Genomic DNA, 27,492 nt, shown 5'->3' with positions numbered 1-27,492 from the left:
GGCTACCTTCTATAAATATGCAGCCAAGTTCTCTAATCTTCAGTTTATTATCAGACAATATTTTGTGTCCCACGTCTATTCTGAGGTTGGGACTACTTAAACTTTTAGTAGAGCACAGCTCTCAACTTAGCTTAAATGCACTATCTTCAGTGAAGGCAATTTTATCTTGGTTTCCAACACATTTAATGAACACATGCTTAAGTCTAACTCATACTAACATTTCAAAAATTAGTCATTAAAAATATTTATATTCTATACATGAAACATAGGTTTCAAATAGTAAAAATCTTTCCACTTCTTGACTGTTGTATTTTAAATCCTTGCATAAAAACTAGTAACTTCCTTAATTTATACCAACCAAGTTCTTTACTTAAAGGAGACTCTTAAGTTTTGAACTTAATATCCCATTCTCTTCCTTACATTCCGCAAGGTTCATCTAAATGTTTCGGTTGGGTGTCCTTATGTAAATATCTTAGGGCCCATTTCTTCTATTACCACGACTATGTATAGTTTTTCCAAGGTTTCAAATTATGTCACCTGCATAGTGGTCTTAAATTCAGCTTCCAGCTCTGATTAGCATCCAAGGCAAATGTTTAAGATTTAGTTATTTCTTTTGGGTGCAGAAAAAAGTGTTTTGATGGTTTTGACTAGCTATGAGGAAATCAAAAGAAAAAGATTAGGGATTTTAAGTAAAAATCTCCTCCCCCAACTCAAATGAAAATATAGCACCAAGGGGCTATCAAAATAAAAAGATACAACTAGCAGACTAAGATATAAATCACTGCTTTGGTAGGTTTTGGATACAGAATCAGCTTATGGTTGAGAAGGGTTTTGCAAAGCAAAATTCTAAAGAAAGCCCAGCTTTTTATTGACAAATAAGCAGTTAATATTCTAGTGTATTATTCACATTTCAGAAAAAAATGTAATTTGTGTTAAGGGTGCTAATCTGTGCTTAATTTAACATTTAATACTTACCAATTTTTGAGAAGAGCATGAAAACCTCAAAGGCTATCCCCAAGTTAACATTAACTGGTCACTACCCAATTTTGCATAAAAGCCTATGTTGTCTAGATGATCACCAAAAATTAAACATCTATAAATTTAATCATTTTTATCAAAGTATGGGAAGATTATCTTTCAGAAACTAGATCACCCCCCATTTACCATATTATATACACAATTGCCTTATTCTTAACCTTATCTCCCCCAGAAGTCTTTTACAATTAACAATAAGAGATGGCTAACTCCACTTACTAGATTATCTTTCAAGAACCTTTAATTTACTAACACACAACATAATCTCATCAAAAGTATTAACTGATAAACTAGTCACCCAACTGAAATTTTACATGAAGAGGAAAAAGGACAACCATGCATAGTTTTTTAAAAAATGTTTATTTTTTTCAAAGAAAAACGGCAATAGCCAATTGGAAACCTACTTATTCTTCAACTCCAATTTTGTTCTTTAAATTTAGAAGTGACTTACTGATTTACTATTTTAAACAAACCCCCCCTTTCCCCTTTAAATGTTTACCATCTACTCGTGCTGAATCCTTCCAAGGAGATTGCTCCAGCGTATTATCTCCAGGTCCTCGCTTTGCTCCTTTTACCAAAAAATGCAAAACACAATTCCATCGTGCATCTTAAGGGCTCCAATCGTCAAAAATAGGAAAAAAAAAAAATCTTTGGAATAGCCAATTAAGTTGAATAAAAAAAAAAAAAAAAAAAAATCCACACGAATGCGGTTTGGTTGGGGCAGGAATCCACTCCTATGTTCCTGGTAATCTGATCCCGCTCCATGAATCCTTGTAATTCATCCTCCCTATCCTATCCACATTATGATTTGAATCCAATGATCCAGCTCCAAGGATTGGGATCCAGTGAGCCCTCTCCAATCCAAACCTTTATAACCAGCAAAACCAAAAAAGAGGAGGCAAAATGTTAGATACTGTAATCAAAAAAGGTTTCTGGGGAATGATGAGTTATGTCTGTCATCAGTTTAACAGATGTACATCAATAACTATCAAATTCCCCAAAACAAGTTTCTGAATGGTGTTCAGATAAATTTTAGAAACTTAATCATCATAGAGACTAATTGGAAGAAGCATTTTATATTTACAGTTCAACTGATAATGCCAACACTTGTTACTGTACAGCGTATTACAGGTTTTGTGGTTGCAAAAAGTTATGTAGTTGAAAAGTTTACTCGTATTGCTACCCACCCTAAGGCTAAACTAAACCTAATGCTCCCATCTGCAATTTAATTTGTAAATTAAAGTGTTTTAAACATGAGTCAATTATGAATATTAGTTTAAAGGGGAAGGTGAGACTTAAAAATATTCCCAACTAGATTATCTACACCAATACATTGGAATTCTATTTTGCTTTCATTTTGTCTTAAAAAAATGAAATAGCAACGCTATATCAGTCACACAGAGGACATGCAGATTTAGCAGTATTGATATTATACTCTATCTGGTTGGAATTAAAGACACCCTGTACCCACATGTACACCAACAGCAGGTCACACATTAACAGTTGTAACTAAGCACTGTGACAAATTAGCCAGTTCTTCCCACATTAGTCCCTATTAAAACAAAAAAGGGGGGAAGGGAGCAAAATAATTGTTACAAAATGGGCAATGTAATTTTGCCACAATTGCCAAGGTTTAAAGAGCAAAGCAATTGTAGCTAAAGATAACTGCACAAGATGTTTGCAAGTGTTTTAAGGTAGATGTATATATATATATATATATATATATAATCACTTTTATCCCTTGCCTTTTAGTATAAGGTCAATACTGCCAATTTCATCTGTGACAATAGCACTTGGAGTCATACCATTGCCTCCATTATTGATCTGATCCTCCTCAATCCTCCTTTTGACAATCCTAAAATGATTGAAATGTGCTCCACAATCCTTAATCCAAAGCATTCTTAATCCATCTCTTCAGATATGTCTACAGAAAGACACATGAAAAGCAAGATAAACATAAGAACTTCCCCAGGTAAGATAACCACAAACACCCCCAACATCCCAGTTCACACAAACCAGAGCAGAATAGACATTTACACAATATCACAGTCTGAAGAGCATGGAGAATTAACTAAATTTCAACAATCCTGTCTATGACATCACTTAAAATACAATTTATCAGACATGAGGGGAATGTAGATGTTAGGAGCAAGGGGATATTACACAAGAATGCAATTCAACACTTTAGCCCATTCTGAACAAAACAGTTTGAATTAAAAAATGAAAAGATTGTACTGAGTAAAGGAAAACTGTATACAACATGGGTTCTACAAAAAGTGTCACCAATCATCTTATGTACGAGAGCGAGATCTGCTATGACGGGGAGAATAGCGTGGTGATCCTCTGCTTCTCCTTGGGGAGTAACTGCGACTCCTGCTGTTGCTTCTGCTACGGCTTCTGCTACGACTACGGCTTCGAGATCGAGATCTTCCATAACTTGGACTTCTGGGCCCATCAACTTTAACCCGGATGTAGGCAGTTTCTCCCTATTGAATAGACAGAACTTTCGATTGAAAGATCTAAGCTTTCACCTGTCTTCAGGCATGCTGAACGAATACAATGTAACTAAAACCAGAAATCTGGTATTTTACTTGGACACCCTTGCCTGAATCTTACCTTCAAATTCCACTGTTAAGACCACTGTATCCAATTCTGGCCAAAGAAAAGAGTAAGTGTAAAACCTACCTCATGAGATCTAAACTTAGTGTTATCCAGTTTTCGAACTGCATAGGTCATATCTTCTTTCCGTACAAACTCCACGACACCAGTGCCATCTCGGTAAACATCAGCATAACATACATCACCTGCTTCACGCATGTGATCCTTCAAATCCTGCCAGCTTCCACTTGGAGGCAGTCCTAAAAAAGTATTTTTTCAATACCAATCACCCTAAATTTCACACTACACTTAAAATCTATACTAGAACGAAAACCACTTTAAAATTAATCAGATTCAAGATCGTAGGTAAGAGAGCCATTAATTAAGATTCTGGAATCCAAAGTCCCAAATTCTCTGTAAAGTAAGGATCTTCATCGTCCAGGCATCCGACCTAATGGTAGGTAACTAGCACACTGGTACACCTCCACTACGGTTATCCTTTACTAAACTCACCCGAGAAACTAAATTTAAGACCTACCACAAAAACAGGCATTTGTCAAAACCACTCACGCAAGGGAACACTTAAAAGTGGCTCCTGTCCCTCCTCAACAACCCTCACCAACAGAAAACTCACCGGAGACAACCACTCTGTTTTCAGAACGCCTGGATGGGGGCCCATAGCGGCCTCGGGGAGCCCCGCCACCTCCACCCCCGCCGCCGCCTCGGCCTGTACCACGGCCGCTTCGAGGAAACTCCACCCGCAGACGGTATCCATCGTAATCATAGCCGTCGCGACCGTACACCGCGTCTTCCGCGTCTCTGCGTGATCAGAGAAAGCAAGAGGTGTAAGAGTAAGGCCCGGGAGGGGCAGCTAACTCAGTCGGGAACTAGCGGCCCCCGCACATGCGCACCCAGCGAGGAAGAGCCCACATGCGCTGCATAATAGGAATGGCCCCTCCCCCACCCAGAAGCACGCCAGGCTCCCGACCACTACACCAGCCCTCGGCGCCTCAGTTTCCCGCTCCGAGACGGAGAGTCCACTCTGGGGACGTCCGTGGGCCCAGCCACCAGAGAAACCACATCGACTCGGCTCTTACTCGACTCCTGCATGGGCGACACAGTCTTACCCCCAACCTAAAAGCCCACCTCCCCATCCTCGGTAACAAGGCCTTTCCCCAACTACTCCAACTTATTGCCTCCAGGCGGCGAGGCCCAGGCCGCCTCACCGAGGGTCCTCGAACTCAACGAAGGCGAAGGGCGGTCCTCCGCGGCGATTCTTGAGATCGATGTCGCGGATAGCTCCGTATTTGTAGAACACGTCCTCAATGTCCTTGGTTCGGATGTCTGGAGGTAAGTTACCCACATAGATGCGGCAGTCGTTGTTCCCTGCCGGGCCACGAATCACACCACCTCCCGACATGGCGGCGACGAAAAGCGCGGACTCGAGAACAGGCCTTCCCACCAAGCCTAGCGCACGGCAGAGCGAGCCCGCAGCGACACCACGTCTCCCGCGGCCCCTCCAAAATGGCGCCTTTATCAGCTCGGCGCACGGATATGGGGGGAGGGAGGAAGAGAAGCGGGAGGAAGCTGCTATTCGGCCTCAGTACGCACGCGCAAGAGCGTAACGGGTGCTGCGAGCGGTACGCTCACGCATGCGCGACGTCACCCTCCGCGCGAAGGGAGAAAAAAGTTCCTCGCTTTCTGGATTTGTGGAGTGGCTCGCAAATGACGTGACCGGCCCTTTGGTAAAAATTAAACAGAGATCCCTCGTCAACGGAGCTACTAATCCCTGACGAATCTTAAAGGATAGTCCGTTTTCTCAGGAATGAGTCTCTTTTAAAACAAGTCCGCGCCTTAAAAGCATTGGGTGAAACCTAGCCTGGAGCCTTGTCCCACGATGCTCTGCGGCGTTAACGGCCTTTGGCGGGAAAGACTGCTGGGGGCGGAGCTAAGGGGGGAGGGACCTGGCGGTTGCTCCGGAAACGGGAACATCCTCGTAGAGGGAGGCTGGTCCCGGAGCTCCGCTGTTGGTGCTTCAGTCCCGAGCTGAGTAGTGATTTTGCCTTCCTGCCCCCTCTGGTCTCAGGCGGTGGGCTGCTCAGACAAGTGTCTCATTTAGGGCAACCCAGCTTAGACCCCGTTCCACCGCCGGCTCAGAACTTGACTTTGTATAGCTCAGCTCAACACGCCTTGACCTAGTGGCGGTGGCCGAGCCCTGACCAGTCAACTAGGACCGAGACCTCAGCTTCTCTTTAATCGCCCATCACTGGGCCTAGCGCAGAGGTGAGGTCCATTGAAAGGTTGAAGAGTGAATTGTGCCTGTTACGTATCCAACTCTTTCAAAAAAAAAAAAAACAAGAAAAAGCGCGCGTGTGTTGGCAGAATCCTGGAGTTTGTTCCTCTTTCTGACCTCATTCCTGAGCCTCTCAGGTAATATTTAAACGAGCTGGGGGGTTGTGTTAGAACTGTGACCCCTGGAGACCACAGTTGCTGCTCAGAACTGATCCCACTTGCATGGCGGCCCAGGGAAATAAGAACCTGTTAACATTTTTTTCAGAGATATCTGAAATCTGGATTTTTATGTAAAATGTTGGGATTTTAAAATATTTGTAATGAATTCAACTTTTAAGAAAACCCTGCCGTCATAAATATGCTAAAACATCTGCACTCTGAGTTTACGGAGGATTTTCTTCATAGTATGTATTTGTTTGCAATGGTCCCCAAGGATGTGAAGCAGTTTACAGAGATAACCTAGAACAGTATTAAAACTGTACCAAGAACTCAGGGGGAATAGGAAAATAAGAGGGGAGGAATTTAAGATGAAGTCATGGATAAGGATACTATACAAAATGCCTGAGGTAATTGCCTGCCCAGTTACTAAAGATGGACTGCAAATTTGACTCCAGTCATCCCAGAAGTCATAGGAAAGAAGGGAACACAAGTATATTCAAAATCCTAAGTGCCTTTGAGATTAAAAAATAAGTACATTGTTTAGGGGAAGGGCATGTTTTCTTCGTTCTAAAAGTTGATTGAGTGCATTTTACCAATGTCTCTGAGTGATCCCGAAATAAAAAATTCAGTTTGATCCTGAACAGATTCATAGAGGATCTTTGGTAGTCCTAGAACTCTGTGATGGTTTCCAAAATTATGCATATACACGCATGTACTTTTTCTGCAAAGAGGATTTGAATTTTTAGTTAGATTCTTATAGGGGTCTGTAGATTCCCAAAGCTAAGAGACCTCTGAAAATTTTAGAGGGAAGGACAGATTATCTATCTTTTAGAATATCCTTCATTGATTATCCATCAGTGGGATTTTTGAAACTGGGCTTTTAATTAAAAAAAAAAAGAACCTGATTATTTTCAAAATGACCAAAGAAGCTGACCAAAAAAGACACTATTTCAACAAATTTTTTTTTTATTTTTTGTTTTTATTTATGATAGTCACACACACACACACACACACAGAGGAGAGAGAGAGAGAGAGAGGCAGAGACACAGGCAGAGGGAGAAGCAGGCTCCATGCACCGGGAGCCCAATGTGGGATTCGATCCCGGGTCTCCAGGATCGCGCTCTGGGCCAAAGGCAGGCACCAAACCGCTGCGCCACCCAGGGATCCCTATTTCAACAAATTTATTCAGTTTTTAGCACTGTGCTACTCGGTTAGTAGCAGAAAAGACATTAATTAATTAATTAATTTCAAGACATTTTCATTCCAGAAAAATAAGAAAATTGTAAATTTGCTTTGATTTATTCTTGTCCAATTTCAGGCAGTTATTTCTTTTTTTTTTTTTTTCAGGCAGTTATTTCTGATGTTCAGATGAATACAAGTAGAATTTAATATAGAATGAATAGGATATTCTTGCTCCTCTCTTGGCTTCTTTTATTGTATTTGATGTAACCAAATTAGAGATTCTGGGGTCCATCATGAGGTCAGAATATAGCAGGAAAAGTCTGAGTGGCTCTTTTTTTTTTTAATTTTTATTTATTTATGATATCACAGAGAGAGAGAGAGAGAGGCGCAGAGACATAGGCAGAGGAGAAGCAGGCTCCATGCAGGGAGCCCGATGTGGGACTCGATCCCGGGTCTCCAGGATCGCGCCCTGGGCCAAAGGCAGGCGCCAAACCGCTGCGCCACCCAGGGATCCCTGAGTGGCTCTTTTTTAAGGTCTACCAGGATGACATTAGTTTGGTGATTATTACAGTTAAGGCTGTGATCTTTTTTAAAGAAGTATTTTATTTATTTATTCATGAGGCACACAAAGAGAGAGAGAGAGAGAGAGAGAGAGAGGCAGAGGCACAGGCAGAGGGAGAAGCAGGCTCCACGCAGGGAGCTCGGTGTGGGACTCCATCCTGGGTCTCCAGGATCATGCCCTGGGCAGAAGGCTGCACTAAACTGCTGAGCCACCCAGGCTGCCCCTCTTTTTTTTCTTTTTTTTTTTTTTTTTAAGACTTATTTGAGAGAGAGCACGAGTGTAGGGGTGAGGGGCAGAGGAAGAAAGAGAGAATCTCAAGCCAACTCTCATCTGAGCACAGAGCCCTCCACAAGGCTCAATCTTAGGACTTTGAGATCATGACCTGAGCCAAAACCAAGAATCTGAAATTTAACCAGACTGAGCCACCCAGGTACCTCAAGGGCGTAATTTTAATATCAGTATCCCAGGGGATCCCTGGGTGGCTCAGCAGTTTAGTGCCTGCCTTTGGCCCAGGGCGCGATCCTGGAGTCCCGGGATCGAGTTCCACATCGGGCTCCCTGTGTGGAGCCTGCTTCTCCCTCCTCCTGTGTCTCTGCCTCTCTTTCTCTCTCTCTCTCTAATAAATAAATAAATATTTTTTAAAAATATATTAGTATCCCAGAGTTAATTAACATATTTTAGTCCACAAGAGTAAAAAATAAGAAAGCAAGCAAACCAAACCATTTATTCATTTTTTGGGAGGCAGGGAGTGGGGGGAACAGATTCATTTTTGGTAGCCAGGATGCTCAGATTGTATACACCAAGACAACTGTTTTGGCAGGTCTGGAAAACAGATCAGGCAGTTGCTTAGTAAATGAGTAATCAAAGCAAAATGAGGCGAATTGTTTTGAGAGATCTCATTCAGATAGTGGTGAGACCTTAAAAAATGACCCCTGCCCCACTTCAGAGTATATGTCTTCATTTATACCCCTTGGATTTTGTGTGTCTGCTCCCTGGACAATGATGCTGGGTAAAGACTGGAGATTTTTTTTTTTTAAGTAGGCTCCACCTCCAGCACAGAAGCCAATGCAGAACCTGAACTCAGGACCCTGAGATCAAGAGTCAGATGCTCACCTGAATGAGTCACCTAGGCACCCTGACAAGTCTCTTTCTGTAGCAGATCTTCACATAAACTTTGAACAGCATACTAGACAAATTAGATTTCTGCTAACCGATTTACAACCACTTCCAGTTTTCCTCCTGAGATTACATCCTCACCTTAATTAGGGGTTCACAGTATTTGCCAACCCCTCAATTACACATTCACTGGTAGTTTTAGGGCTGCTCCCACAGCTAGCTAATTTATGAAGTATACATTTTATTAGCTTAATCCTCAGAAGTTGCCTTATTTTTAACACTGTTGCTGTTTATAAAAAGTGACTTCCTCAAAAAATTTTATTTTATTTTTTCTTCTTTTTTTCCTCAAAAAATTTTAAATGCTTTCAATTCAGTCTAGTAAATATATACTAGTGTCGGCACTATATTTTACCCTGGAAATAATTACTTGAGGGAAAAAAAAAGGTTGAAGTCACACAACCCAGTTTTTCAGTTATTTGCCGAACACTTTATTCTCTATACCTGTGGTGATAGTTATGCAACCCTGTAAATATACTAAAAATCATTGAATTGTACGTACATAAAGCAAGGGAATTCTATAGTATGTAAATTGTAACTCAATAAAATTTTTTTTCTAAATGGGGAAAAATATTTACAAAATCAGGTAAGTCACTCGCTAATGCATTTCTCTAAAGGCATTATTGGGGATAGTGAGTATTCTAGAATAATTTGCACTGTAATACGGCTTTTTGAATCTGGAAGTTCTGTTTTCCATATTCATGTGTCAATCCCTACTGTCTTCCTTGGGGATTCCTTATTTTTACTGGGTAAAGAGACACAGAGATGAGGAATATTTGATTCTACTGTGTACAGGAGTTCCCTTCAGGAACAGTTCATTTGCATGACTCTGTTCCCTTGTTCCACTTGCTTTAGTGCTAAATATTCTCTGAAAAAGGAAGGACTAGTATATATCTTTTTATTTCATTTATATTTGTCTCATTTCTAGCAAACTCTACGGAGGACAGATTTCTGCTGTAACTTCTTTATTACCAGTAAAATCTCTGTTAAAATTATTGACAGTTTGGTAACTGCCTTTTGAAAGAGGTGGGCCGTTAGATGAGCAGAATGTTGTTTCTATGGAAACCTCATCATGTTGCTACCAGTGGATAGACACAATGGGTACAAGGATTGTTTTCATTTCACAGTATAAAAATGATGGCCACTTTACAGGCCCAAATAAGTCCTCTAATAATATAGTCTGGGTAATCTTATTTTAGGACTGGCTTCCCTTATTCTTTGACTCTTCTTGTTTTGTTTTTGGCCATTTCTTCCCATCGTTAATAACAATAAGATATGATCTTGCCAGAAACCAGCTATTAAAATGATGTTACAAATAGATATATTTTCACCATGTCTCCCTCTTCCTATTAATATTATGACTCTCTCTTTCTTAGTTCTTTCCCTTAAAAATTAAAACTGCAATTCATGTTGCACATTTCCTAATTGGAGTAAATGGCTCTTTAAGGAACTTTATGGTTTTTTTTTAAATTTTTTTATTTATGATAGTCACAGAGAGAGAGAGAGAGAGAGAGAGAGAGAGAGAGAGAGGCAGAGGGAGAAGCAGGCTCCATGCACCGGGAGCCCGATGTGGGATTCGATACCGGGTCTCTAGGATCGCGCCCTGGGCCAAAGGCAGGCGCCAAACCGCTGCGCCATCCAGGGATCCCTCTTTAAGGAACTTTATTAAAAATATGTCGGATGGGCAGCCCGGATGGCTCGGCGGTTTAGCGCCGCCTTCAGTCCAGGGCGTGATCCCGGGGACCTAGGATGAGTCCCGCGTCGGACTCCCTGCGTGGAGCCTGTTTCTCCCTCTGCTTGTGTCTCTGACTCTCTCTCTCTCTCTCTGTGTCTCTATGAATAAATAAATAAAATATTAAAAAAATATGTCGGATATGCTTTATTTGCCAAAAATGCTACTTTTTTTTTTGACAAATCTTATAACTTGGGTCCTGTATAAGTGTTAGCTGTGACTATTAGTAATAGTGATATTATATCTTAGTAATGCTATAGGTATGTTAGAAATATATATATATTTTAAAAATATATATATATATATTTTAAAGATTTTATTTATTTATTGGACAGACAGAGCATGCAAGAGAGTACAAGCAGGAGGAGTGGCAGAGGGAGAAGCCAGCACCTCACTGAGCAGGGAGCCTGACTGATCTGGGATCATGACCTGAGCTGAAGGCAGACACTTAATGGAGTGAGTCACCTTGGCCACCCCTGTTAGAAATAATTTCAATAAAAATTTTTATTTAAAAGTTTTGAGAGTATAGGTATTTTTTTTTAAAGGATATCCCAGATTAGCTTAAAACTGTCAGAGTTATTTTCTAGATTTACTTGCAAAGTGGAGTAGTTGCAGCATAGACTGCATGATCCACAAGCCTAAAATATTTACTGTCTGGCTTTTCACAGAAAAAGTTTGCCAATCTCTGACCAAGAGGAAAATAACCTGTTCTTGTGATTTTTACTTAAACCAGATTCAAAATACAGTTTTGTCATGGTCTCTCTTCTTTCTACCCCAACCCCCAGGTGTTTTTATCACGGGTAATATTTTACATTGTTAATATTTGTAACCATAAGTAATACACTTTTTAGAAGTAACATTTTTTACAGGCGCTTCATTAACCATTACTGAAGTTTAGCATATGGTACCTAGAACTGGTGGAAACCAACTGCCCTGCGGGTGGGACCAGCTTTGAAAAAGAGGTGTTGTTGATCTGCTCTGCTTGCATTCTTTTGTAATTGCATTCTTTTGTAGTGTAGTTGACTGAAAATTGCCAGTGCAAGAGTGAAGGTTTCTGTAACCATTCTTGCATTGAAGTAATGCAGCATGCAAAGAGTTCATAACAGGTTTTGTTCTAAGTAAATATCTAATAATGTCCATTCACTGTGGAATTTGCAGATGAACTTCCCCAAAATTTGCAGATTATATTCTACAGTTCTGGTATCCTCCCAGCTTTCAGGCTGGTGCTGGCCCATTATCTAGACCCATGCCAATGAGGCTCTTCCTTGTCTGGCTCATACCTGCTTCCACGTGGCCAGAGCCACTATGCCTCACCAGATGCAATTCCTTCGCAGTTATTTTCTATTCTGTGGAATCCAGACACCAGGGAAGAAAACATTCTTTCCTTTGGCTTCAGAGTCTCCATTTCCAGTCTTGGGATCTATCTTGTATATGATTGAGAGTGAGACTGTTTGCCTTTAGAGGAACTTCTTCTCTTTCTGCAGGAATATAATCTCTCTCTCCACCTCCACCAGAACAATTTCATCAGGTCTTAATGGGCCAACATTGGTATATTTTCTGAAGTCTGGATTGTTCACAATTAATACCACATGTAGGATAGTCTTAGTACATAGTCAAGGATGAACCTTGCCAGCCAAACATAGTCCAGTATATTTTTTCTTTTCCAGTTCCATTTCCTTTAATAAGAGATGAAGTCTATCTTTTATGTGGTCTTTTGGATCTCAGTTTCTGATACAGTGCATTCCACATCTTAAATAACATACTCATCCCTACAAAAACATATCAAATCAGTAATGAGCTAAGAAATATTTCTATCTGTACCTTCTTAGCCCCTCTAATAATTTAGAGTGGAATAGCATGTATTGGGGCAGCCCAGGTGGCTTAGCAGTTTAGCGCTGCCTTCAGCCTGGGCCTGATCCTGGAGACCCAGGATGGAGTCCCACATCGGGCTCCCTGCATGGAGCCTGCTTCTCCCTCTGCCTGTGTCTCTGCCTCTCTTCTCTCTCTGTGTCTCTCATAGGAATAGCATGTATTTACCAAGCATAATTTATATGTCCAAGTAATATATTCAGCTTCTCAATCTAAAATATCTGCATTTAGAAAAAAAGCTTTCTTTATAGTTTTTCCTCAAAATGAGCAAGTGGGTGTTGCTTTAAATTTGCACAACTAGAGGGATCCCTGGGTGGCACAGCGGTTTAGCGCCTGTCTTTGGCCCCGGTTGCCATCCTGGAGACCCGGGATCGAATCCCACGTCGGGCTCCTGGTACATGGAGCCAGCTTCTCCCTCTGTCTACGTCTCTGCCTCTCTCTCTCTCTCTCTCTCTCTGTGACTATCATAAATAAATAAAAATTTTTTTAAAAATTTGCACAACTAGAAAGCCCCATTAGGTAGGCTTCTTAACACAAAAGAAACAGTCTAAAGGATTATTCAGATCCTTCACCTTTATGGATACAATAACTGCTTATCACTCTAACATGGTCTTTTTTTTTTTTTAGCTTCAACTAAATACAGTTGTTTTTTTTTTTTTAAGAATTTTATTTATTTATTCATGAGAGACACACAGAAAGAGGCAGAGACATAGGCAGAGGGAGAAGCCTATGGTCCATCCCAGGACCCCGGGATCAGGACCTGAGCCAAAGGCAGATGCTTAACCGCTGAGCAACCCAGCCGTCCCTAAATACAGGTTTTAAAAAAGTTACAGTCATGTTTTTTAATAATGTTTTATCAAGTTACAGTGCCAAAAAGTTTCTTATAAACTCCTAGTTTGCTAGTTCACAAGACCCATAAGAATATTTGGGGCTCTAGTTACATTTCCATCTGACAATGTACTCTTTAAATACTCTAATTGCCCTTAAGAAAATCTCTCTCTAAATGTTGATGCAGCAATTTGTATTCAACAATCTGAATGCCAAAGCCACACCCCCACAGATTGAGTCTTGCCTGCAGAGCACCATCATTTTTGAGCCTTTGTCCTAAATCAAAGAAAGTACTTGCTTGGGGATGCTATAAAGCAATGGAAGCTCTCACTAAGCATGATTTGCACTGTACCAAGTTACTAAAGTGGTTTCCAAAGTTTGCACCACTATAAACAGTAAAAAAGCTACCTGTATCAACTAAATTGTGTTAGGTAAGCCTACAATAATGAAACAACCTCAGAAATTTCAGTGGCTTCACAAAAGGTTTACTTCTTATTACCTAATGGCAACCATGGGTGGGCAGAGGCACTACTCTACAGATCTTCTTCTAGATTCTACAAATCTCGAATTCTGATCTGGTGTGATGGGTTTTTGTTTAAATTCCCTAAACCATTTACTCGTGTGATTTTGTACAAGTTCCTTAACTTGGTTAAGACTCTGTTTATAAAATGGAGATAATGATAGTACTTTTAGGGTTGTTATAAAGGTTAAAAGGTTAAATGTGATAACATGTAGAAATCGACTAGTAGTAGAGTGCCCTGTACACAGACGTTTTCACTAATTTCACAGTGCTTTGTATTCAGGCTCTGAACTCCTGTGCCCTTGGATTATCAACATTTGTGGTTCAGATGTTAGTCCACTCTACTTTGGAGGGAAGAATAAATGAAACACAACTTTGTCTTGTGACTAACTTGATATCGTGGGGATCTAGCTTAGTAGAAGGTAGGTGAAGTTCTTTTTGTTTGTTTTTGTGGCAGGCAAAAAGGGTTGGGAGATTTACCGGCCTATGCTGAAAAAAAAAAAAAAAAAAGTTGAGAAATTCCCTCTGTGTATCACATAAAGAAGCAAAAGTGTCCCTGGCCTCTAGGAGGATGCAGGATACAGCCTCCGTATCCTGGAGCCTCCTCCAGCCAAATATATAACTGGAGGAAATGTGATGTAGCTCTTTTGCCCTTCTGTGTTTCTGAAGAATGTCTCCCTTGTGGAAAAGCTGACAGGATGATAAAAACCTGATTAATGTAATGCTTTTCTCTATTGCTCAGGGCTTATCTGTGTGTGTGTGTGTGTGTGTGTGTGTGTGTTAAAAACTAGGTTCCGGGGATGCCTCGGTGACTCAGCAGTTTAGTGCCTGCTAATCCTGGGGTCCCAGGATCGAGTCCTGCATGGGGTTCCCTGCATGGAGCCTGCTTCTCCCTCTGCCTGTGTCTCTGCCTCTCTTTCTCTCTGTGTGTCTCAAATGAATAAATGAATAAAATCTTTAAAAAAACAAACAAATTAGGTTCCTCTTTGCTGATCTATTTCATGTGCTGAGCATCAACCTATTCTTATAACAGTATAGACTTTGGAGGTAAGCAGATCTGAATTTGCATCCTGACACCTTCACGTGCTCATTATATTATCCAGGACATCTAAATGCATGTCCTTTTAAAAAATAATAAATAAATAAACAAATAAATGTCCTTTTATTAATCAATTCATCTGTTCCTGTATTCATTCTCATTCTGAACATTTATCTTGCTATGCCAGGCCCTAGCTGGGGTACTTCAGGGTTACAAACATGAAGAAACATAACACCTACCCAGAACAGTTTGCCTTTGATCCTCCACAGTAGCCTACAAAGTTTCCTGATCAGTCATACCATCATTAAACACTTTTTTTAATCATTAAACATTTTTTAGCACAAACCTCTCATGTATGTACATTTTTATATATTGACTTATATATATACATATATATATATGTATATATATGACTTCTATACTGTTGTGTACATAATAAGACATTTGATTAAAAAACATATGGTGGGGCACCAGGGTGGCTCAGTCAGTTAAGCATCTGCCTTCTGCTCAGGTCATAATCTCAGCATCCTGGATCAAGCCCACATTGGGTTTCCTGCTCAGCAGGGAGGCTGCTCCTCCCGTCCCCCCCCCCCCCCCCCCCCGCCCCCGCCCCTTGCACTCTTGCTTACTCTCACTCTCATTCTCTCTCTCTCTCTCCCCCACTCAAATAAATAAAATCTTTAAAAAAATTTAAAAAGATGGTATTTTAAGAGTGCCTGCATAGCTCAGTCCAGATTGTCCAACTCTTGATTTTGGCTCAGGTCATGATCTCAGGATTGTGGGATCGAGCCCCACATCAGGCTCCCCTCTGGGTGCTGGGTGCTCTCCCTCTCTCCCTCCCCCTCTCCTACTGCCCCTACCTCCCACTCTCTCAAAAAAAAACAAAAACAAAAAACAAAAAAAATATGGTATTTTATCATACACCACCTGAGTGTATACACCCAATTTTATATTATTTTTTAAGATTTTATTTATTCATGAGAGACCCAGAGAGAGGAAGACACTTAGGCAGAGGGAGAAGCAGGAACCCCCAGACTCCAGGATCACGCCCAGAGCCATTGAGCCACCCAGGTGTCTTCCCCAATTTTAAAGGCTACTTATCTAGTGATAAGTTTTTCTGAACTTCACTTTCTTTCTGGGTTTTGTTTTTGTTACGTAAATTAATCCATTTACTAGGCTGGCAATGTTTCAAATGCTATAGCTTCTACTGGTCTTTTAACTTCTTCAGTTTTCTGGTGGCAGACTTTGCTGTGAGGGTACAAGTGGTGGTGTGGGTCCAGGCACTACCAGCTACTGTTTTCATTTTCATGCAGACACCACAATGCCAGATCCCCACAACTTGTCTTTTTTTTTTTTTTTTTTTTTAAGATTTCATTTATTTATTCATGAGAGACAGAGAGAGAGGCAGAGGCATAGGCAGAGGGAGAAGCAGGCTCCATGCTGGGAGCCCAATGCAGAACTCGATCCCGGGACTCCAGGATCACACCCTGAGTTGAAGGCAGGCGCCAAACTGCTGAGCCACCCAGGAATCCCCACAGCTCATCTTTTCATCTTGGTTTTGCCACAGAATGAGTTAGTGCATTCGGGGTGCTGGCTTATTTCCATCTTCACAATTTTTCTGAGGGAGGCACTGGAACAGGTCCTGGATTTACCAATTCCAACCTTCTTGGTGTGTTTAGCTGTGTCCCCACAAACTAGGTCTGACTCCAGAAAGGAAAAGATGCGTTAAACTTCACTTTCTTCATTAAAATTCTGATGATGAAATCTTTCCCACGGTATTGTTGCTCATTTACTCAACAAATTTCATTGAACACTCTGATGTTAGATTCTGTGTAAGGGGCTGGAGAGATAGTGCTAAATGTCAGTTGTATTTTTTTAATGTCTAAGGGGAGTTTCTGTTGCAGGGCGTTACTATTTATACCTCATGTTTTAATTGATATTCAATATATTAAAATCCTTAAGTTTTAAAATCTAGTTTCTCAGGGCATCTGGGTGGCTCAGTTGGTTAAGTGTCTGTCTTCGGCTCAAGTCCTGATCCTGGAGTCCTGGGATCAAGACCTGTGTTGGGCTCCCTGATCAGTGAGGAGCCTGCTTCTCCCTCTCCTGCCCCCCCACCTGTGTGCGCGCGCGCTCTCTCTCTCTCTCTCTCTGTCAAATAAAGTCTTTAAAAAAAAATGTAGTTTCTCCTATGTTTTTAGAATCAAACATTTTGGTAATTATTAATCTTCTGTAAAGATAAGATCCATTATTTTTACTTATTCTATGATTATTATTCAATTAAAACTTACTTTGAAAAGATTAAATCCTCGACATTTAGCATGTTAAGTAAGTAGTTCTCAAGTTTCACAAAACATTTAATTACAGATTCAATATAACTGATTCTTTCAAATCCTTCAAATTCCTAATGTTAGTCCTCTACCAGTCCGGGTTCAATATAGGAAACTGACATCTCTAGGTTGTCTTAAGCAGAAAGGGGTTGAATATAGGAAATTAGGTACTTGCCAAATTGTTGGAAGCAATGGAGGAGTGGACTCGAGGTATACCTCTTGGCATGACTCCCAGAACATGACAGAACTGATCTATCAAGAATGTTGCTGCTTCTGCCACAATCAGGAAAATGGAGATAGGAGGCCAGAACCTGAACTACTGAGACAAAATAAATCCAACAGGGGTCATAGAGCTGGGACTAGGAAGTCCTAGTCACCACCACCACGATTGCCTTAACACTGAATTGTGCTATTGGGCTGCCACTTCTGCAATTGTTTCTCAACACCCAAGAAGTTAGAAACTAGATACTGGCAACCCCAAATTTTACTAACACAACACACTGCAAAGTGCCAAGAAGATGGGCTTTGCCACACTTCTATCTTCTGTCTTATTTGGTCCTTGTTGCTCATGTGTATGTTGTGGTTCTTCTAAGTGAACTGAAATCTCCAGGAGGAAAGGTGTCATGCCTTCTTTTTTTTAGCCTGTCATACAGGCACACAGAGGTTGCTCAGTAAATACACACTGATGCTTGGGTATTCAGTATATTGACATTTGATACTGTCACTTTGATGTCCTGGTTTTGATTATCCTAGTCTTCCATCTCCTTCAGCTTAATTTCCAGTATGCCAACCATAAGCAATTGAGCATGCACAGTAAGTATTATTGAAATGCGTAAGAAGAACTGGATCATTTCCACTGGTAAGTCAGAGACCTTCATTGTGGACATTACTGTGTACCTATTTTGCTGTTAATAACAGATGGTTTAGGAGTGGTTGTCTATAGCAGAAAGTTTTATAGTTTATATTAGGGCATAAGTACATCTAATTGGCAGAACTTCATTTATGCCCTGTACCCTAACTGTGTAAGTGTGTTGGGAATGGTACCCGTATAGGGTACTTATGGCCATCATGCACATTTAATACAAAGCAAAATTTCCTGTTGTAACACTACTTACAATCCAATAATTATCTAAAAATTCTGTTTAGAATGTTAACCAAATTCTCTTCAACTTTTTTTTTTTTTAAGATTTTATTTATTTATTCATGATAGACAGAGAGAGAGGCAGAGGGAGAAGCAGGCTCCATGCTGGGAGCCCGACGCAGGACTCGATCCCGGGACTCCAGGATCGCGCTCTGGGCCAAAGGCAGGCGCTAAACCACTGAGCCACCCAGAGATCCCCCTCTTCAACTTTTCATATTAAAATCAAATATTATTCAAACCTTTCCAAATAAGTATGGTTCTAGAAGACTTCTGGTTTTCAGATAGCAGAGTATAGACGTATCGGTTCCACTATCATCTCAAAAAACACAAGAACAAAGACCATAGACCAAATCCTCTTTGATAAAACTTAGAAGACGCCTGAGGCTTTAAACCATACGCACACGTAGAAAGTGGGAAAAGTAGAGAAAGTAGAAGTGGGAAGTCAATGAGTGACTTGGCAGCCTGGCAGAGTTGCAGAAGGGCACCCAAAGCAAGCTGAATTCTCTCACACAACCTATGAAAGACTCTGAAACAGGGTGCCAGGTACCTGAGTGGTGGAGACTGACACAAAAGATAGAAGCTCTGGAAAATTTTGACCCAAAGCAAAAGAATTGTAGCCAGTTCTCCCTCCAGTCAGGTCCTGCCCTTCTATATGCTGCTTACAATCAACTTTTTAGTGCCTACTCATAAATATGAACGGTCAGTCAAGGACTGCCAGAAAATATCCAACAAGAGGCTGAAACAAGTAGGGAAAAAGAGCAGATGTGTGTGGTGTATTTATAAAACAATTATGGGGGCAGCCCCGGTGGCACAGCCGTTTAGTGCTGCCTTCAGCCCAGGGCTTGATCCTGGAGACCCTGGATGAGTCCCACATCGGGCTCCCTGCATGGTGCCTGCTTCTCCCTCTGCCTGTGTCTCTGCCCCCACCCCCTCTGTGTATCTCTCGTGAATAAATAAATAAAAAATCTTAAAAAAAAAAAAACAATTATGGGGTAAGAAAGGAACACTCTTGAAACTTTTAATTATGATAGTAAAGAAATGAAACGAATTCAAAAAGCAAGGACACCTCTCAGAAACTAGAAAAACAGATGACACTGAGAGAAAAAATAAGAAAATTAGAGAATTCAGGAAGTTTAAAAACTACTAATGAGTATTCCAGAAAAAAGACAGAATGATAGGGAGAATATTATCAGAGAGGTTAGTACAGAAATATTTCCAGAACTAAAAGATAGGAGTCTTCAAATGGATAGAGATCACCAAATGCCCAGCACCATGAACTAAAAGGAAACTCCCCAAATTATATCCTTGTGAAATTTTAGAATACTATAGGTAAAATATCCTAAAATCTTTTCATGAAAACAAAATACATCACCTACCACAATCTCCCTCTCAGCCCTGAATCAGAATATCAGATTTCTCAGTAACAACACTGGAAGCTAAAACAACAATCACAATGAAACAATTCCCTGACGTTTATGAGTAAAAATTTATTTTTGGTGTTTAGTTCTATACACATCCAAACTTTCAGTCATGAGCAAAGCCAGAATTTTTATTTATTTATTTTTTATTTTTTATTTATTTATGATAGTCACACAGAGAGAGAGAGAGAGAGAGAGGCAGAGACATAGGCAGAGGGAGAAGCAGGCTCCATGCACCGGAAGCCTGACGTGGGATTCGATCCCGGGTCTCCAGGATCGCACCCTGGGCCAAAGGCAGGCGCCAAACCGCTGCGCCACCCAGGGATCCCAAAGCCAGAATTTTTAATGATTTATCTTCCATTCATTATTTCTCAGGAAGGTGCTGGAAATTTGTTCCAATAAAAGAAAGAAGTAAACCAAGAAAAAAAGAAGACATTGGATGCAGAGAACAAGTTTATGTGGAGAGAAACAATGGAATTTCTAGTATGATGTCAGAGGGCAAACCCAGGAAGACAACTCTGCAGCTCTTTTTGAGGACAGCTAGTCTAGATTAGAGCAGAACACTGAAAAACTGCAAGTGTGGTGTCTTTAGCAGGGGAAAAAAGTAATGGATAGATCATCTGAAAAAAGTGACCATGTAAAACTTGTATTGAAACATTTCAGTATTGAGTATTGCAAGATTTAATGGTAAGTTCAAAAATATTTAAGCGCATGAAAAATGAGGTTGGTGTATCCATACAATGGGATGTTACTCAGCAGTTAAATGAACTATGAAAAGACATGGATGAATCTTTTTTTTTAAATAAATTTATTTTTTTATTGGTGTTCAATTTTCCAACATTAATACCCAGTGGTCATCCCGTCAAGTGCCCACCTCAGTGCCTGCCACCCAGTCACCCTCACCCCCTGCCCTCCTCCCCTTCCACTACCCCTAGTTCGTTTCCCAGAGTTAGGAGTCTTAACATGGATGAATCTTAAATGCATACTGATAAGGGAAAGAAACCAGTCTGAAAAAACCACATACTGTACGATTCCAATTATATGACATTTTGAAAAAGACAAAACTGTGGAAATGATAGATATGGTTGTCAGGGACTCAGGAAGAGGGAAGTGAAACACATGGGCTTAGGATGGTGAAACTATTCTGTAGGATACTCTAATGACGAGTATAAAACATTAAAATCTATAGAACTTTTTCAAAAACCCATCTTTACAGCACAAAGAGTATAAAGTTTAATGCATGCAAATTTTAAGTATCATTTAGGAAGTTGAGGGAACCCAGTATAAAATGCATAATGTGACAAATCTAAATATATTGCAAATATATGAAGCAAGCTCTCTGGTGGGAGTGGGAGAATAAAGTTCTTACCTAAGTAACTTTGGAAATGAGTGTAGTCTGTAAAACTAAAGGCAGAAGGAACTGTACATAAGCACTGTATACACACTGATAAACGGATTGCTTCCTGGGTTAATAATTCTGAAAAAAAACTGTATATTGGAATTGAACCAGTAAGTAAGTGGAAGGCTGATGGTGAGAGCTATGTTCTCAGTATTGGAATGGGAGCTTATAGACAAGGAGAGAAAGATGCAAGGATGATTCATGTGGTAATTGGAATAGAGTTGAAGATGGTATGAACTCATGTTTATATATAGAGACTCAACTACATATAGAAATATTTATAGATTTGAGGGTATACATAGATTAGCATACTGTGTATATCTCCTATTTCTGTCAGCTGGGAGGGCCTAGAAGCAAGACACCCTAGTAGAAATGAGCATACCTAGCACTCAGGTCTTGGCTTCTAATACCATTCTCCGGTAGAAGGAACCAGAGTTCCTTGGAGAAATGACTGTAAGCCTGTAGCATTTTGTAGTGCCAGAAAGTAAGAGAATGCTTAAAAAAAATCTGGGAAGTCTGGGTGGCTCAGTCAGTTGGGTGTCTGACTCTTGATTTTGGCTCAGGTCATGATCTCAGGATTGTGTGGTCCAGCACCACATCTGACTGCTCAGTGAAAGTCTGGAGATTCCGGGTCTCCTTCTGTGCCGCCCCTCTGCTCTCTCTCTGTCTCAAATATTTTAAAAATAAGGGATGTCTGGGTGGCTTGATGGTTGAGCATCTGCCTTTGACTTAGGGTGTGATCTCAGGGTCCAGGAGTGAGTCCTGCATCGGGCTCCTTGCAAGGAGCCTGCTTCTCCCTCTGCCTATGTCTCTGCCTCTTTGTGTCTCTCATGAATAAATAAATAAAATCTTTAAAAAATATATTTTAGAAATAAAATTTTAAAGAATCCCACCATAATGATGGAGATATTGTCAAAGGCATATAGGAGCCCCCTGACAACTCCCAATGGCCAAACTGGAACAATTTTAAAATAATGAAAAAAAAATTGTATTGGATAACCTGAAGTGTAAAAAATAGATATCCATGAGTTTGTACTGTATAAATAAATGATTGAATAAATAGGGAGAATAGACAAATCTCCCATATAGAATTCATTTATGAATGTATGTAGAGTTAACCCCCCATTATTAACTGTGGGCTGAACATAGTGACTTTAATGAGGCAGGGACTGTTGATCCTCCCTTAAGCAAGAAGATCAAGGTTAATGCCAACAGTGATAAGTCCTATCAATAATAGGTACTCCTAAAAAAAAAAAAAATAATAGGTACACCTGGTATGATCTAATGAGAATAGTCTTCTCAAAAATAAATTACCCCACACTAATAATGATAAAAACATAAGACAAATCCTCATTGACAGTTATTCTACAAAATATCCGTCTAGCATTCCTCAAAACTGTGAAAGTCATAAAAACAGGGAGGGTCTGGGAAACTCTCAGAACCATGAGGAGTCCAAGTAGACAGGATTCTGGAACAGAAAAAAACAAAACATTAGGGAAAAATTGAGGAAATCGGAATAGAATATACTTTAGTTCATGCATGATTATTGATTCATTAATTGTGATAGCTCTACCCCAGTGTAAGTAATGTAAGCTGTTATAATAAGGGAAACTAGATGGAGGTGTTATGGGGTCTCTCTGTTGCTATCTTTGCAATAGTTCTGTAAATTTAAAACTGATCTAAAATAGAAATGTTTCTTTAAAAACTGAGTTAATTATTAATTCCGGGAAAGCTAAATAGGTTTATGAGAGATGAAGTAAAATCACAGTATACTGTTGGATCAGCCTTGAACAATGTTTACATAGTCATGGTAACTAAAATGTAAAATGTGGACCCAAGCAAAAACTGTGATATAACTGTATTTGGAGGTTGGATGGGGGAGGGTGTAAGAAGTAGTTAACACACATGTATCATAAGAAGTCACTGCAACTGATGAATCAATAGAACAGTATATCACATAAATGTAGAGGTAATTACAAGAAGAACTAAAAGAATGGAAAGTGTTTACTATTGGAATTGACTGGGAGCTATTGTTTTTGGTCGTCTCAAGTCACTATTTTACTTTTTAAACTATATTGAAGAATATAGTTTACATTGCAAAGCACGGAGTACTTCGATAAAAATCTTAAAATATCTAATGACAATAAACATTTCAAATTAAAATCACAAATTTGATAGGTTAAATTCTCTAATATGTTGGCTTTTCTAAAACATCTCAAACATCTACATCATCTATACCTTTATGGGATGGTAAAAATCTCTTATCTAAGAGAAGCCAACCAATGAGACTTATTTTAAAGACTCAGGACCATGATATAGTTCTAGATTTGAGATATAGTAAGATATTCTGTACCGAGACGTTGGTTCCTAGTTAACTAATTCCACGATGATTCTACCTAAACTCTAGGTTTTCATGCCAGTCTCTTCTTAAAACTCCAGAAATAACACCTGCAGATGCAGGCAGGAGAGACTTCTGCTCTAGTTTCAGCACATAGGACAAATGCACATTTATTTAAAAAACACAGGCACCTTGGGGCACCTGGCCACTCAGTAGAACATGAGACTCTTGATCTTAGGGTTGGGGGTTCAAGCCCATATTGGGTGTAGAAATTACTTTTAAAAAAATCTTAAAAAACACACCACATAGGTTCCTTAATTTTGTTATGTGTATTTTACCAAATATTAAAAAATCTTTTTTTTCCCTTTAGGTAAAAATGACAGTCTTAAGCATAAATAAGCCTCTGAATGTGGTAACCTTTTTCCCCCCACATACATGGTAGTACCTGCTACATATTGAAGAGGAAGAAACAAACAAAAAGCCCCACAGGTACCTCTGCCATTCTTGATTCTATGCTCAGTTTAGAACCAACATGATCTCTCCTAAACATCTACTCTTTTGAGTTTTTTTTCAGGCCCCAGGGCAACACTTCTCCACAGCTCATGCCTAGTATCTGTGAAACAGAATAGGTTGGGCTGCTGTCTGTGTTGGGGACAGAATGCTATGGATTTGAGTCACAGAGGGTTTAGGTAGCAGAAAAGACTAACATTAAATTCTTTCTCTCAGCATAAATGCAATAGATTCTTACGTAATGTAGTATTTCCCAGTAGTGCCAAGCATCCATTTTTCTTGCTTCTCTTTATGTTTCATTCATGGTTCACGCTGATTAGTGTGATACTTGCAAAAGTTACAGAGGACAAAAGAAAAAAAATAACTAAAATGGACTTCATTGAAAGAACATTTGCTTCCAAGGATAACATCAAGAAGGTGACAAAACTGTACAGAATGGGAGAAAATGTTTGCAAATCATATTGAGAAAGGAACCTGTATCTAGAATATATAAAGAACTCTTACAACTCAGTAATAAAATGACAATGTAATTTTTAAAAAATGGACAAAGAATCTGAATAGACATTTCTCCAAAGAAAATATATAAATAGCCAATAAGCACATGAAAAGATGCTTGACATTATTAGTATCAGGAAAAGCAAATTAAAACCACAATGAGAGTGGCGCCTGGGTAGTTCAATTGGTTGAGCGCCCAACTCTTGGTTTTATCTTTTTTTTTAAGATTTTATTTATTTATTCATGAGAGACACACACAGAGAGATAGAGGCAGAGACACAGGCAGAGGTTGAAGCAGACTCCATGCAGGGAGCCCAACGTGGGACCCAATCCTGGGACCCCAGGACCACGCCCTGGGCCAAAGGCAGGTGCCAAACTGCTGAGCCACCCAGGGATCCCCTCGACTGTTGGTTTTCCCTCAGGTCATGATCTCAGTGTCCTAGAATTGAGCCCTGCATCTCTCTGCCTTCCCCTCTACCCCTCTGGCTCATGCTGTTTCTCTCTCTCTCTCTCTCTCTCTCTCTCTCATTCATAAATAAATAAATAAATAAATTAATTAATTAATTAATTAATTAAACAAACAAACAAATTCTTTTTTAAAAAATGGATGAATTGTATGGTATGTGAGTTATATCTTACTAAAATTGCTGTTTTAAAAAAATGGCTTTGGGACACCTGGGTAGCTCAGCGGTTTAGTGCGCCTGCCTTTGGCCTAGGGCATGATCCTGGAGTCCTGGGATCGAGTCTCCCATCAGGCTCCCTACATGGAGCCTGCTTCTCCCTCTGCCTGTGTCTCTGCCTCTCTCTCTCTCTCTGGATCTCTCATGAATAAATAAATAAAATCTTAAAAAAAAAAAAGTGCCATCTATGGGGCACCTGGCTGGTTCAGTCAGTAGAGCATATGACTCTCCACCCCAGGGTCCTGAGTTTGAGCCCCACTTTGGGGATAGAGTTTACTTTTAAAAATGCCATCTAGCTCTTATTCTGTGCCTGGCCTATGGTAGAGACTGAAATAAAAGTTCTTTTTCTCTTTCCTCTTCCCCAAACTTCCCAACCTAGAATACCCCTGAAAGACTTGCTAGATTATTTTACCTCTGACAGGATTTTTACCCACCACCATCTAGGTGATCAGGTTTTCTCTCTACACAAACACCATACACTTTAGACTTTGCCCTTCCTTTTTTGCTTTCCACTGATCGCCAGCAAAGGAATTTCCTAGGATAGGACAGGATACACTGACACTCATTTGATTGCTGAGGAAGCAGCAACACAGACCAGCTCAAAACCGCTTTGTCACAGACTGCTTCTGTGGGCCCTTCTCCCTCCAGGGATTACTTCGCTATATGACTTCTACCTGCCTCACCTTCCCCTCTCTCTAGTCCAAGCCGCCCATTTCCTCTACACTCCCGCTCCCTTAATAACAAAATGCTCTTTCTGTCTGGGCATCAGATTTACCTGTTATTAAAAACTTACTTAAAGTTAATACAACAGGGACACCTTGATGGCTCAGTGGTTGAGCATCTGCCTTTGGCTCCAGTGGTGATCCCGGGGTCCTGAGATCGAGTTCCGCATCGAACTCCCTACAGGGAGCCTGCTTCTCCCTCTGCCTATGTTTCTGCCTCTCTCTCTGTGTCTCTCACAAATAAAATAAAATCTTTTTTAAAAAGTTAATACAACAACTACCAATAAATATTAGTTTCTTCACAGCTTCCTAAAACTTGATTAATATTTCCCTGAGTCTCTAATTTACCAAGGTCTCCCTGAATCAGTTCTATTGTTGGCTTGGTGTTAGATTTTGGACTTCATTTGCTTGTCTGTAAAGAGAAGTGAGTGGAGGGTGAATGGAGTCCAGATTCTCTGAGGCTCTTCTGGTTCTTAAATTTTATCTTCACTTATTCTTAAGCCTTTTTTAACAGCCACTCAAGATAACTGATCCTATTGCTGCCTGTATGTTACCTCTAATTTTTATAGCATTGGTGTTCAATAGGGAGCTGAAGGCAAGGAGGTGAGGGCAAGGATTAGAACCTGGGCCTCTGTGTTCTTTCTGTGTTTCTTGTAACCCAAACCCACTCTGGAGCACAAAACCAGGTGACCATGAGCCCTCAGTATGCTTATTCATCTTCTTGTAATATGAACTACCAGGGCAAAGAATAGTGCTAAGAGCTTCACATGAACTATTATTTAATCCTCAATATAACCCTATTGTTACTTTCCAGTTTATAGATGGTAAACTGAAAGACAGAGTAAGACCCTAGCCCAAAGGCAACCAGCTGGTAAAACAGTTGTCTAGGATGGGTAACCAGGGATGCTAAATCCTTAAGGCAAATGTTTGTATATCTGAGGAGTAATGTTCATTCTGATGATCCTATATCCGCCTGAATGGGGTTCTCAAATGGTCGTATGACTGGGAAGAAAAATAGGTGCTATGTTCCTTGATACTCAGAGTGGGACCCAGACAGTCACCCAGCAGCAGATAAGTAGGCAATCTTAACATCTGTTGGCAAGATTCTTGGAATGTGGGAGTCTCTAGCCTTTCTCTGAGTGATGAAATTTCAGTCTGTTTTTCAGTCTGTTGTGAAAATATCATTGTAATCAACTAAATCAACTAACTAACTAACTAACTAACTAACTAACTAACTAACTAACTAACTAACATATTCTCCTTTAGAATCCTGTTCTGGTGGCCTCAAATGAACCCAGGGTCTTCTGTGTCCAGTTGAAGTTTGCAAAGCAGAACCTTTAAAATACTTGAACCATTCGAAGCAGGACCTCAAGTCAAGCTGTTGCCATAAAAACACAAATGTTGGGACCCAGAAGACACTAAGAAAAAAAAAAAAAAAAGAAAGTTTTGTTTGCTCTAGAAATGTTCTTAAAA

At 40.1% G+C, this 27,492-nt stretch overlaps 1 protein-coding gene and 2 long non-coding RNA genes across 10 annotated transcripts in view; 1 reads left to right on the top strand and 2 right to left on the bottom strand.

The window, feature by feature from the left end:
- Positions 1-5,202, bottom strand: part of SRSF1 (serine and arginine rich splicing factor 1) — an 18,986-nt gene extending 13,784 nt beyond the window's left edge. The window contains exons 1-5 of one of the 3 annotated variants that reach the window (XR_013354325.1): positions 4,860-5,202; positions 4,268-4,452; positions 3,721-3,893; positions 1,535-3,521; positions 538-651 (exon numbers count right to left, since the gene is read on the bottom strand). Coding sequence is in view for 1 of the 3 variants with exons in the window: in XM_077852551.1 (XP_077708677.1) it covers positions 3,327-3,521; positions 3,721-3,893; positions 4,268-4,452; positions 4,860-5,053 (747 nt within the window). In the remaining 2 variants the exon portion in view is untranslated. Of the gene's footprint in view, positions 1-537; positions 652-1,376; positions 3,522-3,720; positions 3,894-4,267; positions 4,453-4,859 lie in introns of those variants that run through there. The other 2 variants (XR_013354326.1, XM_077852551.1) reach the window with 2 other exon arrangements.
- LOC144286288 (uncharacterized) lies at positions 4,314-27,492 on the top strand. Of its 5 annotated transcripts, XR_013354328.1 has the most exons (6): positions 4,347-6,063; positions 11,069-11,189; positions 14,234-14,372; positions 20,251-20,562; positions 23,983-24,101; positions 27,286-27,492. It is a non-coding gene; the product is annotated as an uncharacterized LOC144286288 (long non-coding RNA). The 5 variants fall into 5 exon arrangements; XR_013354331.1 differs by lacking the exons at positions 23,983-24,101; positions 27,286-27,492 and having other exon boundaries at positions 4,314-6,063; positions 18,087-20,699; XR_013354330.1 differs by lacking the exons at positions 23,983-24,101; positions 27,286-27,492 and having other exon boundaries at positions 4,320-6,063; positions 14,220-14,372; positions 20,251-20,699.
- The window catches only part of LOC144286289 (uncharacterized), a 46,782-nt gene continuing 41,891 nt past the window's right edge, over positions 22,602-27,492 (bottom strand). The window contains exons 4-5 of one of the 2 annotated variants that reach the window (XR_013354335.1): positions 24,361-24,548; positions 22,602-22,742 (exon numbers count right to left, since the gene is read on the bottom strand). This is a non-coding gene — a long non-coding RNA (uncharacterized LOC144286289). The remainder of the gene's footprint in view (positions 22,743-24,360; positions 24,549-27,492) is intronic. The other variant, XR_013354336.1, reaches the window with a different exon arrangement.

Source organism: Canis aureus, chromosome 16 (genome assembly GCF_053574225.1).
Source record: "Canis aureus isolate CA01 chromosome 16, VMU_Caureus_v.1.0, whole genome shotgun sequence".
NCBI lineage: Eukaryota > Metazoa > Chordata > Mammalia > Carnivora > Canidae > Canis > Canis aureus.
The sequence above is the reverse complement of the archived record's forward strand: the minus strand, read 5'-3'. Positions and strand labels throughout refer to the sequence as shown.